General features: G+C 40.9%; 1 protein-coding gene across 1 annotated transcript; it reads right to left on the bottom strand.

Annotated features, from left to right (window-relative positions):
• Positions 1–4,068: 4,068 nt before the first annotated feature.
• Positions 4,069–12,441, bottom strand: LOC149404565 (uncharacterized). The gene is given in 4 exon segments (XM_089607341.1): positions 4,069–4,830; positions 4,916–5,813; positions 10,979–11,403; positions 11,897–12,441. Coding segments are annotated over 4 exon segments (2,301 nt in total). The 5' UTR covers positions 12,290–12,441; the 3' UTR covers positions 4,069–4,245.
• Positions 12,442–20,272: the final 7,831 nt, after the last annotated feature.

Genomic DNA, 20,272 nt, shown 5'->3' with positions numbered 1-20,272 from the left:
GGATAAGAAGAAGAAGACGACCTACCCGCTGTATGAAGTCCGTTTAATTTTTTGTTTTTACTTTCTTTTTCTACTTCCACTACTTTAAGCATATATTTTACAATCACACTATATATTATTATTCCATTAGCTAGTCTTTTTGTGGGAAAAAATGGGGAGTAATTTTTTTTAGTTATTTTTTGTTGCTGTAATAGCTAGTTTAAACTGTTGGAATTGATCTAGGGTTTAAGAAAAAGTTTAACGCTTCAGTAAGCGGCGGAATTTTAAAAATTTTCTTTTTCAAGTAAAACAGTTTTTACTAACCTATACAAAGAGCAAGAACATGTAAATAAAAACTAATATGAGCATAGAAGTTTACTAACCTTTTTAGACGCTTGAACGTTGAGAAGCTTTTGGAAAAAGGTTGCAACGTTCGTCTCCCCTCGCAGCATGTCTCTCTTCCTTCCTCGGCAACTCGAGCAACCACGAAAGTTTCTGTCACTAAATCACTCGAGAGAAAAGGAATTAGTGTGTGGGCACTTTTAAACACTACGACTTAAGAACGAGTCTTGAAGTCGCAGAGCTAAACACTAGGTCAAATGAGGACTTAGGTGCCAAAACAATAAAACGAAATTGACTAGAGAGAGAGAGAGAGGAATCGGCCATAAGGTCTAGAGAGAGAGGCTCTCAATCTCTAACTTATGTGGAATGAATGAAATGAGAGGAAAGAGGCTCCTATTTATAGGAGAGTTCTCACCTTCAATACGGCAGTTTCCACTTCTATATTGAATATCACATATTCATGAACAAATCCCTTGTTTTCCTTTTTCTTTTTGGGCGTGTAAGGCATTACTCATGCCACATGGATTTGTTTCCTCATTTATTCTCTCCCTCTTCGGCCGAAATTGTCTATGCCATGCATAGGAAATTTGTTTCCTCTCTTTCTTTTGGCAAGTATCTTGATACATTTATGCACAAAATATCCTCTCTTTCTCTTGGGTAGTGGGCGCCTAAAACATGCTAGAAAGGCCTTCTAGAAGCTTTTCCATTTGTTCATGACAACATGAAAAAAGCCCATTAAGAATTTTCAATAAAATTCTTATGAAATGAAATTAATCCACAAGGCCCAATAAGACTAATATTGGCCGAGTGATGTATGTCATCAAATGACCATGTCAAAAAATTTATTGACATTCATTTCATCCTATGTCTCAAAAGACAAAATTACCCTTTTGACAATTTTCACAAAACTTGTCTCGTTCTTGTTTTGACTTAGCTTCTAGTTTAACTATTCCTACTCGATGTAATTCGTGACAGTGACCTCATGGATCCAAATGAACAAAGCTTGAGCTAAACACTTGGACTCAAAAGTTCACAAACGTTTTCCAAGTTTAGCTTAATGTCAACTGACTCGACTAAAGAGTTGACACTGAAAATCTCTCGGTTTAAATGAATTTATTTTCTACTCAAGAATTCAACCTAATTGTAATGAGCGGATCCACAGAATATTATCAGTGTTTACCCTTCATGAATATCATCAGCTAGTCGGGATTTACAAAATTACCATTTTACCCTTCTAGCTGTTATTTCCTCAACTCCTTTCTCGCTTGTGAATAAGTTAGAAACAATGTATTGACGAGGAGCTAACAAGTCACATTGTTTCATCCAAAAGAGTCAAGACTCAATTTGGACACTGGCCAGTTCATTTATTCACACTCCAAGGAACAAAGCATGATGTGATATACATTGCATTTCAGCAATCTTGTACATGAATTCCATATCTATGAGAACTTCACAAAGTTACTCATGACATTCTCACAACTTAGTACTTCACCAATAGGCCTTGTTCGGAATCACATAGTGAGTCCGAACTCTGACTTTCTCAAATGAGAATACGTAAGGTGTGAAATGGCATGTCTCATTTCAGGATTAAGGTAAGCACGATGCAATTCATACGTAGTGACTTCGAGAGATAAGAGGTTAAATGGTTTGTTCTTATCTTGTCTCTAGAAGTGCACTGGTCAATTCAGTACCTTCGGAAGATACCTAGAAGAACTATAGAGTCTCCAACTCTCAATGCCTCATAACCAGACATCATAGATTCTTCTAACAATCATACTGAGGTCAATAGTCCTTTGACCCTTAGATTGCGAATATATCGTTTTAAGCAAACTACGAAGAGTTTGTTAATGCAAATCTACATTTGTCTCTTCGTAAGTTGTTAACAAATCGATCCTCCTGACCAGTTACTTTGTCACATAACAAAGTTAACAAATCTATTCATTTATTCTTTTTTGCTTATTTGATTACTTGTTTATTTGTTCGTAGCAGAGTATCATTGCTGCATCCACTATGGAAGCTAAGTTCGTAGCATGTTTTGAGGCTACCGTTCATGGTTTATGGCTTCGGAACTTTATTTCACGACTTCGAGCTGTCGACACTATCGCTAAGCCGCTGAAAATTTACTGTGCTAATTCTGCAGCAGTCGATCTTTTCTAAAAATGACAAGTATTCTAAAGGTGCTAAGCATATGGAGATAAAATACTTCGCCGTTATAGAAGAAGTTCAGAAACAAAGGGTGTCAATCGAGCACATTAGCATAAATCTTATGGTAGTTGATCCATTAAAGAAAGGATTGTCCCCAAAGGCATTTACTGAACATGTCGATAGAATATGGGGGTCCTTTGATGTCATCGTTGATGTTATTTTTTTATGTTTTATGTGATTGACACTTTGAGCTCATTTATTTTGTTTCTGATATGAAGTAATGAATCTTTTTTACTTTAATGATTAGTATATACATGAATGCATTATATGATTAAGATTCGGACCATAATGGATACCTTATTATGTGTCATGTTAAGTATGAAGCTAGTATTGTGATACATGAAATGGACTATGTCGACGAATTAATGTAAAACCGCTATGATCCTTATTAGTTTTCATAATTGATTATGACTTTATGATGTAACCAGTATTATGATGGATTTATCTTATACTATGCGCAATTACGTTTATTATTAAGCTATATGGTATGAGACATGGGTCAAATGGGAGAATGTTATACCGTATATTTCCTAAAGCCCATTAGTGGACTTTGTATGTGGGGAATAATGTGGCCTGAGTGCATAACCTATTAGGTTTTAATAATAAATAAGATTAATTCTATTGGTTGATAAATAAAATGTAATTTATCTATATACGCTGATGATGAGTGTATATAAAGCTAACCCTAGAGATTGGTCATCTCTCAACTCATAACCTAGTTTTCATCTGTCATCACAAGAAAGCTATCAAGACTAAAATGAGTCAAGAGAGAGAAACCAATTCCGGTGATTCCGCCACCGCCGCCGTTGCTCTCGTCATGGAATGATGTAGGTTTTTTCGATCTCAGATGCTTTGTGAAAATAATCTAGTTCCAAGATCTTGGCTAATTAGGATCGTTTAAATTATGTTATATTTGTACCTTTAATTTGTTATAATAGGATTGTTTTTCACCACTTGACGTATCAGTCATCCTGACTAATTGCTTTGTCACATAACAGAGCTAACAAATCTATTCATTTATTGTTTCCTGTTTATTTGGTTACTTGTTTATTTGTTTTTGCATGAATAATACCTTGTTCATCTGGTTGTCACAACCAAATAGTTGAACATCCATCTCATTTCACATGTAATTTCATTTTCGATAGATTGTGTATTTGGCACGATGATTTTCTATTCGTCGTGTAAATAGGACGTTTATATTTGTCGTGGTGAATTATTTTTAAAACGTTTTCTGAATGGTTGCAGGACGGGTCATGCGAACACCTTGCATGGCGGTATTAGAAATTGTCCTCCAAGTTAATGTCGCTCACCGAAGCGAGACTTTTTAATTTTACCCATAAAAAAAATAATAATAAATTAATTAAAAAAAAATTGTTTGCACAAAGGTTGCACGATGGTAAATCCCGTGCAAACTGCTTTGCACGACGAATCAAATTCCTTCTTGCAAGCTACGGACAACGTCACTTCGCACAATGGAAAGTAACCGAATGTTAAGTCAATGAAAAATTTGCTGATAGTATAAGAGTTCATGGAAATCATGTAATTTATCTTATACTTACTATAAAAATAACATATCATCATATCTCTAAAAGTTTTCGTTCCAATGATAATAACATAAACTAGAACTTTCCCAACTCAGTAAACAGCATAACATTATATATAGTCTCTTCCGCCAGACGGAATTTAAAATAATATGTATAGATAAAAAGAAAAAGAAATCTACTTTTCAACGATGAGCTTGGCTCTGGTGTGTCCCTCGTTAATCTGGAACTGGTGACCCAAGCCAAAATGAGCCATGAGCAGCCAAACGAAGGTGATCAGCTGGCCGCCCTTGCTGACCTGCTCCGCGTGGGTCTCGGGGCGGCAGTGGCTGGCGGCATACGACATCATCTCCACCCAAACCTTGCTCAAAACGCTCCACTTCTGGCCTTTGAACTTCCTCAGCTCATTCGCCAGCCGGCACGCGTCGAACAGCACCGACTTACTGCGGTCCCCCTTCACGGCCACCGGCTCTACATCCGTGCACACCCCCAACAGGGCTTTGCACGCCTTGCGTTGCTTCTCGAGTCCCTTGCCGGCGAAGAACTTCTTGGTCTCGGCCGCTGTGTCACGGATCCTGATCTGCCCGATTCCCGCCACTGCTGACATCATCTTCGGCTGTAGGACCAGAAGGTACATCATGTACTCCGACAGTGTCTTGCTCAGCTCTTTCTGCTCCTCCCAGTGGCGGACCCACGTTGAAGGCCCAGGAGGCTCCTCCTGCTGCTCCTGCTCAGTATAATGACATTTTGTAACATATCATCACTAGTTAACACGGTGGTCAGTATGCACAGGGAGAAAATAATGCCCAAACAAGACTATTTCATAAAAATTAAAAAAAAATCCAGACTTCTTGGTAGCAAAGCTCGGTGGCGATGTGCCACAGAAGGAGGCCCTCGTCATAAGCCACATCATTAATATAGGGTGCGAGTCTCTTGGCGTCGCATCCGGGCCACTTCTCCTCCTCGAGGACGTACGTCCCTTTCGCCTCAAATATCTTCATTATGGTCTCGAGATCCTCCGCCTCGCTGGCCTTGCCCTTGATCTCCTCGTACACGAAGCTCCACAGCCTTTCGGAGAATTTGGTGGCCTTGGCGTATTTCCACTCGTCCACAACAATTCTCACTCCCAAGTAGTCGATAGCCTGGTCAATCATCCATTTCACACTCTTCGTTAGAGTCTTGTACACGTGCTTGGCCGTGTGGTACCAGGAGATTATGAAGTTGGTATCCAGAGCAGTATCTCCTCGGGAATAGAAATCCGGGTTTTCCTTCAGGCAGTACGTAATGAGATTGTACCGCAAGACAGTCTCCGACCAGCGACGATACATTAACTTCCTTAATACACCGCCGAAACAAGATCTCTTTTCGCCATTCCCTTTGGGGATCCAGCTGGGCCTATGCAGCCTCAAGAAGCCCGTGAATAGTTTCGCCAAAAACGTGTCCCGTTTCTTGAGGTACTTCTGGAGACTCACGACCGTCCAGTCCGAAAAGATTACCATGAACATGGCTATCACATCGAGGGCTATCGCCCCGTAGAGCAACAAGTAGGTCGCCCACACGTCGAAAGGCTCGTACCCGTCCTTGTCGAGTTTGGAGAAGATCGCCAGCGTGGCGATCACCGTGGCGAAGGCGATGGACCGGAAAACGTAGCCGACTGAGGTGTGGACCACGACAACTTTAGTGAACAAGGCTTCATACATGAAGTTGAGCTCTACCTCCAAAACCCTGAAGGCCGCCACGTGGTCCCTGAGCATAAAGGTACGGTTTCGGTTCATTTTTAATTTTTTAATTATATTTTATAGAATAAAATTACAAATTTATAGCGCTAATATTTAAGCTGCATAAAACTGTTTTTTTTTAGGAAGCGTGGTCGGTGCCACGAAATAACATAAAAGCCCTCACGTATGGCGGAGGAATACCGTGGTTACAAAGATAAGAGTGAAACAGAAACCAACGGTAAGGAAACAGAAATAAACTCAACTCAAACAAGGCCCTAGCAGGCCGCGCGGGACCTCAACTCGCGATCATCGGCTCTAATGGCCTCTTCCGAACAAGGCGGGACTAAACCCAGCCAGGTCGAGGACGAGTGATAGTTAACCGCGAAGCGCGCTAGATTATGCGCAGCAACATTACAAATACGAGAAATATGCAAAATGCGAAAACCCTCAAGCTCCCTCACCTCTCTGAGGATGCGGTGCAGGATCGTCCCAAGCTCTGTCGCAGGCGTCACGCCCTTATCGATCATTCTCACCACCCCCAAGCAGTCAGACTGGATCTCCGCTCTCCTGCCACCGACGCTGCGGACTAGCTCTATGCCCTGGAGGACAGCAAACGCTTCTGCAAGCTGGGGGGAGAACCCCCTAGCCAGGAAAAGCGTCTGCGAGGCGATCACCTCTCCGGTGTGGTTTCGGACAATACAACCGACACCGAAGCCTCCACGGTAGCGAGCGAGTGCCGCGTCGACGTTAATCGAGAGGGTCCCGTCAATAGGGGGGGTCCATCTGGGGGTCGTAGTCACCCTCGTGCTCGTCGGAGTCTCCCCAACCGTAGCCGCTCTGTACTCCTCGAGGAAGCTCACCGTCCACTGGACAAGCTGTGGCTGGCTCCAAGCTGATCTCCCGGCTAAGACATTGTTCCTGTGGTTCCAAAGTTCCCAGATAATAGTAATGAAAAGCTCATGGAAACGAACCTCAAGGGGCTCCGTCAGTTTGATGATAGTGTCGAAAGCATCGCCGTCTCTGAAAGGCGGAAGAATGTGGCCGAAGCCAACCTCCTTCCAGACTCTCCTGCTCCACCTGCAACCCCAAAACGCGTGGAAAATAGTCTCTCTCGCCTCCTGACAGATAGGGCAGCTGTCGTCAGAGGTGATCCTCTTCTTGGCTAAGACTGCTCTGGCCGGGATCTGGCCTAAACAGACTCGCCAACAGAAGAGTTTCACCTTAGGAGGAACTCTCAGCTGCCAGAACTTCGTCCACCACTTCTCCATAGCTGTCGGGTCTGAAGAGCTAGCGACCGGCTTACTGGCTCTCGCCATCGCGACTCGGAAGCCACTCTTGACGGAGTACTCTCCGTTCTCAGTGAAATGCCAGCGACGCACGTCAGGTATGCCCTCACCCCCACACGGAATGCTCAGGATCGCCGCAGCGTCCTCCTCCGCGAACATCGCTGTGATAAGATCAACGTCCCAGCTACCGTCGAGTCTCATAAGCTCAGCTACCCGCATATCGGGGGGGATCCAAGGGGGGTCCATCCAGGTGGCCGGTCTGTCCCTCGGAACCCAACTGTCGCCCATGACCAACACAGACTCCCCATCCCCGATCCTTCATCTCGAACCGGACTGAATGATCTCACGTCCCCAGAGAAGACTGCGCCATATGGAAGAGCTACAAGAGCCAGGGAGAGCCGTCATAATATCACCATCGGGGAAGTAGCTCTGACTAAAGACACGTCCTACCAGGCTATCCGGTCTCCTGAGGAGCCTCCAAACACTCTTAGCCAAAAGGGCCTGGTTGGACTTCTCCAGATCTCTGAAGCCCATCCCGCCCTCTGACTTGTGTCGCGTGAGGTACTCCCACTTACACCAGTGGATCTTCTTTGTCACCGTTCCACCCCCCCACCAGAATCTGGCGATCGCCGAGTGGATGTCTCTAATCAAACGCAGCGGGATCTTGTGGCACGAGGCCACGTAAGTGGGGATCGACTGAAGGACGGATTTAATGAGGACCTCTCTGCCAGCCTGCGAGAGGGAGAGGCCATTCCAACTCTTAATCTTAGCCCAGACGCGGTCTCTAACAAACCCAAAAAGCTCCGCCTTCTTTCGACCAGTGAACGCGGGAAGACCCAGGTATCGCTTATGGCAGTCCGTCTTCCTAACACCTAAGATCTGGGCCAGAACCTCACCCTCCTCATCGCTAACCTCCGTGCCAAAACAAACATCGGACTTTTGAAAGTTCACCATCTGGCCCGAGGCCTCAGAGTAAGTCCGTAAAATGTCTGTAACCCTCTCACACTCGTCAGGTGTCGCTCGGCAAAAAACCAAGCTATCGTCCGCGAAGAGAAGGTGAGACACATGAAGGTCTCGGAACCGGACTCCCGAAATCGCTCCAGAAACCTCGCTCGCTCGAAAGAGGCTCGAGAGACCCTCAGAGCAAAAGAGAAAAAGGAAAGGAGAGAGAGGGTCCCCCTGGCGGAGGCCTCTGAAGGGAGTCACACTGCCTCGGATGGAGCCGTTGATGTTGAAAGCAAATCTGACTGAGGTAACACATCTCATGATAAGGTGCACCCACCGCGTGCTGTACCCCAGTCTCAGCATCATCGACTCCAGGTAGGCCCACTCCACCCTGTCGAAAGCCTTCGCCATGTCAAGCTTGAGAGACGCACACTTTCCATTTCCGAAGCGTTTCCGCTTCATCGTGTGGAGAGCCTCGAAACCAACCATGACATTATCGAAGATCAGTCTACCACCAACGAAAGCGCTCTGGGACTCAGAGATAGCATCGTGCATAGTAGTCTTAAGACGGTTGACCAAGCATTTGGCCACTATCTTATAGATCACATTGCACAAGCTAATCGGTCTGAAATCACTGACCCGTCTCGGGTCCTCGACTTTGGGGATAAGGGTGACCACGGTATCGTTAATGGTGGTCACCTCGTCCCCGTCGTTAAGAATCCCAAGGCAGGTCTTCAAGACCGATTCGCCTACTACGTCCCAGTATCTCTGGTAGAAAATCGCGGGAAAGCCGTCACTACCCGGGGCCTTGATAGCATCCATCGAGAAAAGCGCCTTTTTCACCTCCCCTGGCTCAAAAGGGTGCTCCAACTCCGCGTTCAAAGCCTCCGAGATCCTAGGCTGTATGCCCGCAGAAACTAACTCGATTCTCTGCGAAGAAGGCCTCGCTGAAGAGAAAATGTCCCCAAAGTAAACGGAGACGATCCTCTCTATCTCAGTGTCTCCTCTGTGCCAATCCCCGTGGTCGTCCTCCAGACCTCTGATAGCGTTCCTCTTCTTCCTAGCCGAAGCCTTCCGGTGAAAATGCTTCGTATTCTTATCTCCGCACCGCATCCAGGAAACTCTGCTCCTCTGTCTCCAGTACTGCTCCTCCTTCTGAACTAAGGCATCAAGCTGTCTCTCCTCCCGTCTGAAGGTCTCCATGCAGAAATCCGGGCCCGAGCGTCCCACAAGCTCAACGATCTTCTTCTGCTTCTCAATCCTGTCTCTGATCTCTCTGTTCCTTTCTCCGCCCCAGCGGGAGAGGCTCTGACTGCACTGACTGATCGCAGCAGCTAAGCTCGGACTCTGATCACCACTCTGGCCCGTTCCCCAAGCTCTACGGATCCGCTCGTCACACTCAGGCTCACCTATCCAGGACTCCTCAAAGAAGAAACGCCTCGGCCTCCTGCTTCGCCGGCGATCTCTGAAACCCGCAGTAAGCAGAAGAAGCGGTCTATGGTCCGAACTCCAGAAGCTCAAGTGTCGAATAGTGGCCGAAGGGAAGAGGTCGCTCCACTCGTGGCTCGCAAGGCATCTATCCAGACGCTCCTCTATACCTCCTCTGCGCCAGGTAAAAGGGTCTCCCTCGTAACCTATGTCATGAATGTCGCAGTCCAAAATCATGTCCCTGAAAGCTGAAAGCTGGCTGGGACATCTATCTCTACCTCCTCTAATCTCCGAATTGGAGGCAACTTCGTTCATGTTGCCTCCAACTAACCAAGGACCTGTGAAAGAGCTCCGGAGGCGACGAAGGAGCTCCCAAGTATGCCTCCTCTGGGCGCTCACAGGATCCCCGTAAATCCCCACAAATCTCCAACTCTCACCTGAAACACTAATCAGATCTCCCTCAATGTGATATCTCGAAAACGTCCCGAGAAGGAATCTCACTGGCTCTTTCCAAAGTAACATCAAGCCTCCACTCCTACCAAGACAGTCCACCGTTATACAACCATCGAAACCTAACAACACTCTCACCCTTTCAGCCCCCTCGCGCCGTAATCTAGTCTCTGAAAGAAAAATAAAATCGGGACTATGATCACGAACGTGAGCAAGGAGGGCCGACCTCGTCCCGGGGTTACCCAACCCCTGGACGTTCCAAATAACGCCTATCATCGCGTTCGGCGGCCCTCGCTCTCAAGGGGCGCCGCTCTCTCATCAGAAACCACTAAGGTCGAATCTAGTGGACTAGAAACTCCCAAAGTACGAGTAACAGAAAATAAGTCTCTCCTCCCTAGGTCATGTGTGGCAGAAAGTAAGTCTCTATCCCCTAGGACTTGAGTGTCAGAAAAAGAGTCTCTATCCCCTAGGCTTAGTGTAGCTGGAAATAAGTCTCTATCTCCTATAACAGGATGAAGAACATGAGTAAGAGTAAGAGAGGTGATATGTGGTTACGTTTTAGCAACTTTTGATTAGTAATTAAAAATTACCCAATTCAATAATATGGTTAGGATGGAAAATTAGCCAATTTGATTTGATGATGTGGCAGTTTAGTTAATAATAAGAGCTAATTTTTAATTATTAATTAGCCAAACTATTTGTTGAGAAGGCTACGGAAACAAAGCAGAAAGGTTCTATTTTTAAATCTCAAATCCTACTATTTTTAAATGGTCAATTAGATATATAGCCATATTTACACTTTTAGATTATTTAACAAATTTTAATAAATATTTGATAAATAGTCACGCTCACGTATATACACCCGTAAATTGACTAAACTACCCCATTTTATTTACACATTGGGCGGAAAATAAAATGGGGTATTTTAGTCAATTTATGGGTATAAATACGTAGATGTGATTATTTACTAAATATTTACTAAAAGTTGACTAAATAGCAATTTAAAAGTGTAAATATGACTATTTTGCTAATTACTTGATTTTTAAATTAGCCAATCTAATGTGAATCCCAAAATTCACCATACCGGCGCACGAAGAACTCGCGGCTTTCTTTGCGGTCGCGGAAACTGAAGAGCCTATCGACAATGAGGCCGCGGAAGACAAGGTAGTAATAGTGTGCGTAGTTGACGATGTCGATCTCTTCGAGCTTTGAGATTGTGACGTCAATGGCATAGGCCTCGAGGTCCTTGATGGGCTCGGGGGTCATATCAATGCGGGTCGGGAGCCTTGCGGCCTTCTTAGATTCGTACTCCTTCTTGAGCTTGGCGTAGTTTGGGCCTGGGTCGGGGTTCTGGAGGAGAGAATCGCGAAAGCTGTTAAGGCTAGCTAGGTATAGAGATCGTGTCCGCTCGGTGTACTTTATTATCCCGGCCATGATCATCAGAGTTGTCGGGATCACAAGCTCGTTGTCCGGGATCGTTTGGATGAACACGTACACCGTCGCTAGAACCTAACATATTATTATTATTATTATTATTATTATTATTATTATTATTATTATTATTATTATGCTTGATTAAATTTTCTATTTATACATAAGAGCATCTCCGCTGCGCCATTCTAGTGTGATTTCTACACTAAATATTATAAGAATATGCTTTTAGTATCTACTATAATGTCCAATCTAAGATATTTACAATTTAATTATTTGATATGAATTGATTAAATTATAATAAAAGCTAAAATATTTAGTTTAATTTTTACATTAAATTATTTTACTTTCGGAGTGACTCAAGGGTGGGCTGCTTTATCAACGTCAATCTAATTTCAAACATATTAACAAACATACATACATACATACATACATGGCCTTCGGATTTCATTATTTAGTTATAAAATGTTTGTCACTCGGCTAGAGTCAGCGAACGATGGATCAAAATGCTAAGTTATAGTTTAACATGTTATATATGGTATAGTATAGTAAGTGCGTGGAGAATGAAAACCTGAGTGATGAGGCCAAGCAAGTGCCTGATCCAGAGCTCGTTATCCTCGAGGGCGTAGGCGGTGATCGTGTCGGGCCCGCCGAGGTGAACGAGGAGGAACGGGGCCCAGAAGGCCTTGATGATGTCGCTCTTGTGCTTCTCGAAGAAATGGCGGTCGTCTGAGCCTGACTCGTTCTGCCGGCTCGAGATGTGGCCCACCGCGAAGTTTGCGGCCCAGTCCGCCAGCAAGTACGCCGTCCACAGAAGGTATAAGATCGGCTTAGCCGAGGCTCGCTTGCGAGCCGGGGCCACAAATATCAGAAATGTCTGCAGCCCCAGGCTGAACAGAATTATGCTCCTTATGTTCCACTCTTTCCATAGCTCTTTCACGCTCGGTGGGAGTTCAGCCACCATCTCTCTCTCTCTCTCTCTCTCTCTCTCTCTCTCTCTCTCTTTCTCTCTCTCTCTCTCTCTCTCTCTCTCTCTCTCTCTCTCTCTCTCTCTCTCTCTCTCTCTCTCTCTCTCTCTCTCTCTCTCTCTCTCTCTCTAATGTGGGCTAGTAAAATGCATTCTGGAATCATTTATATTTCACCCTTTTATAGATGCCAAGTGACATGTTTGCACGCAAGGGATAAAGAACACGTGATGTACCGAAACCAATAGTTTTATTAATGATATAATTAGCAAATTAGTAATATTTACACTTTTAAATAGCTATATAATAAATTTTTAGTAAATAACCATATATGATGACGTAGAAAAATGTGGATGATCTACAATTTCCATATTTGCACTTCTAATTTCGTAAATAACTTATAGTAAATATTTGATAAATATTACTTTATGATTATTTATCAAATATTTATTAAAAATGGTTAAATAGCAAATTGTAAATATGGCTATATATTATATGCATTTCATAGGTCAACAAATTATTGAATTACGTTGTAATTATCTATTTATATATATATATATATATATATATATATATATATATATATCTTGTCGTTAGATTTAATATTCATTATAGGCGTACAACATGTAAGGATTAAGCGCCATAAGTTTACGTGAAAAAACTATAGTCTCGTAGTTGCGAACTTCTAAATTGATTTAAGTAAATTAAATTAATAATAATAAAAAAAAGGTACACTCAACGTAGTTTATAAGTAGTTGAGAAGTTTCCACAATGGAGAAAACACATGTATTTATAATGAGATCTAAGTTGCGTTAAGAATAATCATCTTTCGAATAGAATAACCGTTAAAAGTAAAAGAAAATGGAGAAAAAGTGACAGTACAAGTACTTCTTTAATCATCGGTCTTTCCACTTGTGTCCAACAAAGTGATAAAGGCAGAGTTTATCATCGTAGAAATACAAGATATCAAGATCGAGTTGAGTGAAATACAATGAAAATAAAGATAAAGTGAAAGAATTACAATCATAGCTGTTAGTGAAACCTAGCCATCTCATATTCCTATCGTGTTGGAGATAAAAACCTTGTACACCTACTCTATCCTCTTTTTTTTTTTTTTGGAGAAACACATATATTATCTTAATAGATAATATTTTACATTTATTATTCTTTTTGTCTTCTACATTGTCAAAAGTACTAATTAGTGTTGTTAGGATGATGTTGCGTCATTAAAAAAAAAAAAAAAACAAACTTATGCCGAATGTCACACATTCTGCAACATGTTGTGACATCTTGCTGACTACACTAGCTACCACAAATTAACGGCATCCAAAAATCACTCAAGTTAATCAACGGCACTTCAATTTTAGTTTTATTTCTTGGTGATGTTTTCATAAGTGTTGTGTATTGTTGGACACGTGTGATTTTGCAGAAAAAAAAATTAGACAACACTCAATAATTGAACGTCGTCTAAAATATTACACGTCATTCAATATGAGTTGTTTACATCATAATGACTTTATTAATTCGAGCCATTACTTCAAGCTTGTCGTTCAAGTTTGACCCTCCCAAGATTCTCTTGAGCCAAGATGAGCCTAGAATAATTAGGGTATGTTTGGTTATCAACTCAACAATTGTTTTTGAGTTTTCAAGAAGTGAAAATAGGAAAATGTGTTTGGTAAGGTGTTTTCGGAAAAAAAATTTAAAATTTTTTGAAGTTGTTTTGTAAAAAAGTAAAGAAAACTGAAAACAAATAAAATGTGTTTTTGGAAAAAAAATTCTTCTCTTCTCTCATCCTTCTCCTCATCTTCTCTTTTCATTTTTTCAAAAACAAAAATGAAAACTGTACCAAACACTTTTTTCAGTTTTTTCTCTTTCTCAAAAATAAAAATGAAAATTGTACCAAACAGCTTTTTGAAAACAACTGCAAAATAATTTTTCAGTACAACTACAAAAATTAGAAAATAGAAAACAAAAACTTTTTGAGTTAACTACCAAACAACCCCTTAAGTTTCTTTGATTCATTCTCTATGGTCAATTTTTTTTACTGGTCGGGCGGGATGGGTCTGGCCCAATTAGACTTTCTTGGTGATCTAAACTAGTATTTTATTCGGTCAAATATTGGGCGAAGTCTTAAACTAACAATAATTACATTTCAATTGTGAACTTTTTCTAAATTTACTTCGCATCATTATTTTTCTCTATGTCATTAATTCCTTTATCAATAATTTAAACCAATGATCGAAATACCGTTACTATTACCATTTCGAGACTCAGATTTTGCTGGTATCAGGTGGTAAGTCAATGATATACCTTGGAATACAGAACATGAAAGGGAAACTGTATCATTGTTAACATTACCGTCGTGAAATACCATCAAATACTGTATTTACCTAGAGGACTGACGTGAACAAATATTTAAAAAAAAATCATACATAACATAAGATAAAAATAGAAAAAGTCTACAATAATAGTTTAACAAAAATCCAACACAAACCTAATGAAATAGTTCAATACAAAGTAAAAAATCAAAATAATGATAATATTTATGTTAAAAATAAACTAATTATACATAAATATTCATATTCTACAACTAATTTAACAAAAAAAAAATCCAAAAACACATTCAAATACAAACCTTATTTTTCGATCTAACCAAAAAATTGAAAAGAAAAATGATACAAACTCATATTAAACACAATAATGAAGTTAGAAACTAAGAATTTGATCTAAATTATCCAAACTAACAATAAACTCCATGAAAAAACACTAAATATCATCAGATTTTAATAATTGCCGATATTTGACCACTTATAGTGAAGTTTTCGTCGGAATGCAGTGATAATTTGTCTAAAGACTGCCAGAAAGTGGAATGATTCCCTTAATAACGCCGAATCGACGGAAAGTGGAAAAATTCCTTTATGAGTTTCCTCGAATCCAAAGAAAATTTTAGTTTTCTACCTACCGGTGCCGGGACTCTAAAAATAAGAATTCTGGTCCGAAATCATAATTTCAATCCTTGATTCAAACTTATTCTAGAATAAGAAATCCGGATGGTACAAACATAATCTTGACATATTACTGATGAATCTTACTGACTATGGATAGACATAAAATTGTTCTCACCACTCGTGTCTTCCTAAAAAGAGTACTAAGTCAATATGTTACAAAAGTCCAATAGAGCTGCTTGCTACTATTTCCCAGCGTAAATCGCTAATGTGTTCCAGCAAGAACTCTAAGACTATGACACTACCATTGATTAAACGGAACCAAAAAGTCACGTTTATGACAATATGCTTGAACCAGAAGGACATATTATCTTAAAGAACCTTCTTAAATCTTTGATGGGTTGATACTAAACTTTTCCATGCACAAGCTAGCTTAGTTATACAATAATTAAACTATGAAAATAATCGAAAACTACAATAAGACTACTTATTCGTAATCGATGCTATACTCCTAGGAAACAATATCATCCCCAATTCAACACAAGGGTACATGTACACGAATCTGACACATCTATAGCAAGAGGTAACTTATTACTTAACACACGCCTTTTTAGCCCTACACAAAATTTAATATAATTTTTCGTAGCCAATTATTTGAATTGCAGTAACTTTTTTAAGGGTGCCAAATATTATGATAATTTTTTTATTAGTGCCGAGCTAACGGCATGCTTTGAGATGTCCAAATAGATTTCCATTAGTTCACCCACTTGTAAATTTCTCAAGGTTGGGGGCCAAGCAAGATGCTCCTTCAGATACTCGAAATCCCCGTCGCATTGCTCGGTCCACTCGAATTCTTTTGAGCCCCTCAAGGCACCGAAAAGTGCTGCGATAAAGCGACTCATTGCCGCGATGCATCCTACCAGTTTCTGGACTTCTTTGATGTTCCAAGTGTTGGAATTGATCTAGGGTTTAAGAAAAAGTTTAATGCTTCGGTAAGCAGCGGAATTTTAAAAAAATTCTTTTACAAGTAAAACGATTTTACTAACCTAGACAAAGAGCAAGTACATGTAAATAAAAACTATTATGAGCATTATAAATTTACTAACCTTTTTAGAAGCTTGAACATTGAGAAGCTTTTGGAAAAGGTTGCAACGTTCGTCTCCCCTCGCAACACGTCTCTCTTCCTTCCTCGGCAACTCGAGCAACCACGAAAGTTTCTATCACAAGAATCATTCGAGAGAAAAAGAATTAGTGAATGGGCACTTTTAAACACGACGACTCGAGAACAAGTCTCAAAGTCGAAGAGCTAAAAACACTAGTTCAAATGTGGACCTAGGTTCCAAAACAAAAACCAAAAATAACTAGAGAGAGAGGATCGGCCACCACAAGGTCTAGAGAGAGAAGTTCTCAATCTCTAACTTATGTGGGATGAGAAAACAATGAGAATGAGACCTCTATTTATAGGGGAGGGATTACCTTCAACAAGGTAATATCACATATTCATGAGCAAATATTGCCTTTTTCTCCTCATGAGTCACACGGTCAAAGCATTCCTTCTAGAAGCCTTGGATTTGTTTCCTCTTTTATTTCGCTTCTCTCTTGCCTATAGTTGGCCGCCCATATGGTTTCCTTGTATAGGAAATTTGTTTCCTCTTTTTCGTTTGGCAAGTATCTTCATACATTAATGCACAAAATAAACTCTCTTTTCCTCTATTGGGTTGGACGAAATTAAGGCACTAGAACATGCTTCTAGATGTTTCTTCTTTTGTTCATGATAACATAAGAAAAAGCCCTTTAAGAATTTTCAAATAAAATTCAATGAAATGAAATTAATTCTCAAGGACCAAATTCTTGAATATGGCCGAGTGGTTTTTAAATCATTTGTCATCATATGACAATGTAAAAAAATCTATTGACATTCATTTCGTCCTATGTCCTAAAAGACAAAAATATCCTTTAGACAATTTTCGTAAAACTTGTCTCGTTCTTGTTTTGACTTAGCTTCTAGTTTAACTATTCCTACTCGATATGATTTGTGACAGTGACCTCATGGATCCAAATGAATAAAGCTTGAGCTAAATACTTGGACTCAAAAGTTCACAAACCTTTTCCAAGTTCAGCTTAATGTGAACTGATTCCACTAAAGAGTTGACACTGAAAATCTCTCGGTTCAAATGAATTTATTTTCTACTCAAGAATTCAACCTAATTGTAATGAGTGGATCCACAGAATATTATCAATGTTTACCCTTCATGAATATCATCAGCTAGTCGGGATTTACAAAATTACCATTTTACCCTTCTAGCTGTTATTTCCTCAACTCCTTTGTCGCTTGTGAATAAGTTAGAAACAATGTATTGACGAGGAGCGAACAAGTCACATTGTTTCATCCAAAAGAGTCAAGTCTCAGTTTGGACACTGACCAGTTCATTTATTCACATTCCAAGGAACAAAGCATGAGGTGATATACATTGCATTTCAGCAATCTTGTACATGAATTCCATATCTATGAGAACTTCACAAAGTTACTCATGACATCTTCATAACTTAGTACTTCACCAATAGGTCATGTTCGGAATCACATAGTGAGTCCGAACTCCGACTTTCTCAAATGAGAATACGTAAGCTATGAAATGACATGTCTCATTTCAGGATTAAGGTAAGCAAGATCCAATTCATACGTAGTGACTTCGAGACATAAGAGGTTAAATGGTTTGTTCTTATTTTGTCTCTAGAAGTGCACTGGTCAATTCAGTACCTTCGGAAGATACCTAGAAGAACTATAGAGTCTCCAACTTTCAATGCCCCATAACCAGACATTATAGATTCTCCTAACAATCGTACTGAGGTCAATAGTCCTTTGACCCTTAGATTGCGAATATATTGTTTTAAGCAAACTACGAAGAGTTTGTTCATGCAAATCTACATTTGTCTCTTCGTAAGTTGTTTAGTTTGTTTATGGACTAAAGACTAATGCTTTATCATAAAGCTTCAAACAGACAAGGAAGAATGAATGAATGTTTCAACCTTTTATTAATGAATAAGGAATTATAAGCAAGAGTCTTCGTGAGACTTTATTACGTCAAATGTACAAAATAAAGACTACAACTCTTCTTGTGGGCACCAGTGACAACAAACTCCCACTTGACTCAAAGAAGATGTGTGTAGTCCTTCATGCCTAATCCCTCTCGTTGTTGGTCGAAGACCTTGTTCGCTAGGGCCTTGGTTAATGGATCTTCCAGAGATCTACTTCACCTCCACGTCTCCGCGCTGCACGACCTCTTGAATCAAATGGTATTTCCTCTCAATATGTTTAGAGCGCTTATGGCTTCGAGGTTCCTTTGAGTTAGCGACAGCCCCACTATTATCACAATAAAGGGTCATGTGCTCGTCGACGTTTGGAACAACTTCCAAATACTTAAGGAATTTTCTAAGCCATACAGACTCTTTGGATGCTTCACAAGCAGCCACATATTCTGCTTCCATTGTAGAGGCAGCAATGCAAGATTTCTCAATACTCCTCCACACAACAGCTCCACCATTAAGGATGAACACAGATCTCGAAGTGGATTTCCTGGAATCCTTATCCGCTTGAAAATCGGAGTCGGTATATCCCGTCATAGTTAGGTCAGTATCTGAGTATGTAAGCATCAAGTTTCTAGTTCTTTGAAGATACTTAAGAACATGCTTAACAGTAATCCAGTGCTCGGGTCCAGGGTTAGATTGGAAACGGCTAACTACGCCAAAGGCGAAACAGATGTCAGGTCTAGTGCAAAGCATAGCATACATGAGACTTCCTACGGCTGAGGCGTAAGGAATTTTTCTCATGTCATCAATCTCTTGTGCAGTCTTGGGAGACTGGTCCTTAGAGAGTGAGACTCCATGCCTAAAGGGTGTTTGGCCCTTCTTGGAGTCTTGCATCGAGAAGCGATCCATTACCTTATCAATATAAGATGCTTGAGAGAGCGATAAGGTCCGGTTTTTCCGATCTCGAAAGATTTAGATCCCTAGAATGTACGCGGCTTCTCCTAGATCCTTTATATCGAATTGTTTTGCCAGCCAGACCTTAACCTCAGATAACTTACCCACATCATTACCTATGAGTAATATATCATCGACATATAGTACCAGAAACACAACTTTGCCTTCGTGTATTAACTTGTAAACACAAGGAGTGGATTTCCTGGAATCCTTATCCGCTTGAAAATCGGAGTCGGTATATCCCGTCATAGTTAGGTCAGTATCTGAGTATGTAAGCATCAAGTTCCTAGTTCTTTGAAGATACTTAAGAACATGCTTAACAGCAATCCAGTGCTCGGGTCCAGGGTTAGATTGGAAACGGCTAACTACGCCAAAGGCGAAACAGATGTCTGGTCTAGTGCAAAGCATAGCATACATGAGACTTCCTACGGCTGAGGCGTAAGGAATTTTTCTCATGTCCTCAATCTCTTATGCAGTCTTGGGAGACTGGTCCTTAGAGAGTGAGACACCATGCCTAAAGGGTGTTTGGCCCTTCTTGGAGTCTTGCATCGAGAAGCGATCCATTACCTTATCAATATAAGATGCTTGAGAGAGCGATAAGGTCCGGTTTTTCCGATCTCGAAAGATTTGGATCCCCAGAATGTACGCGGCTTCTCCTAGATCCTTTATATCGAATTGTTTTGCCAGCCAGACCTTAACCTCAGATAACTTACCCATATCATTACCTATGAGTAATATATCATCGACATATAGTACTAGAAACACAACTTTGCCTTCGTGTATTAACTTGTAAACACAAGGGGTGGATTTCCTGGAATCCTTATCCGCTTGAAAATCGGAGTCGGTATATCCCGTCATAGGTAGGTCAATATCTGAGTATGTAAGCATCAAGTTCCTAGTTCTTTGAAGATACTTAAGAACATGCTTAACAGCAATCCAGTGCTCGGGTCCAGGGTTAGATTGGAAACGGCTAACTACGCCAAAGGCGAAACAGATGTCTGGTCTAGTGCAAAGCATAACATACATGAGACTTCCTACGGCTGAGGCGTAAGGAAT

The sequence above is a fragment of the Urtica dioica genome, chromosome 2 (genome assembly GCF_054948205.1).
Source record: "Urtica dioica subsp. dioica isolate 48M chromosome 2, U.dioica_male_clone48M_v1_H2, whole genome shotgun sequence".
Classification (NCBI taxonomy): domain Eukaryota; kingdom Viridiplantae; phylum Streptophyta; class Magnoliopsida; order Rosales; family Urticaceae; genus Urtica; species Urtica dioica.
The sequence above is the reverse complement of the archived record's forward strand: the minus strand, read 5'-3'. Positions and strand labels throughout refer to the sequence as shown.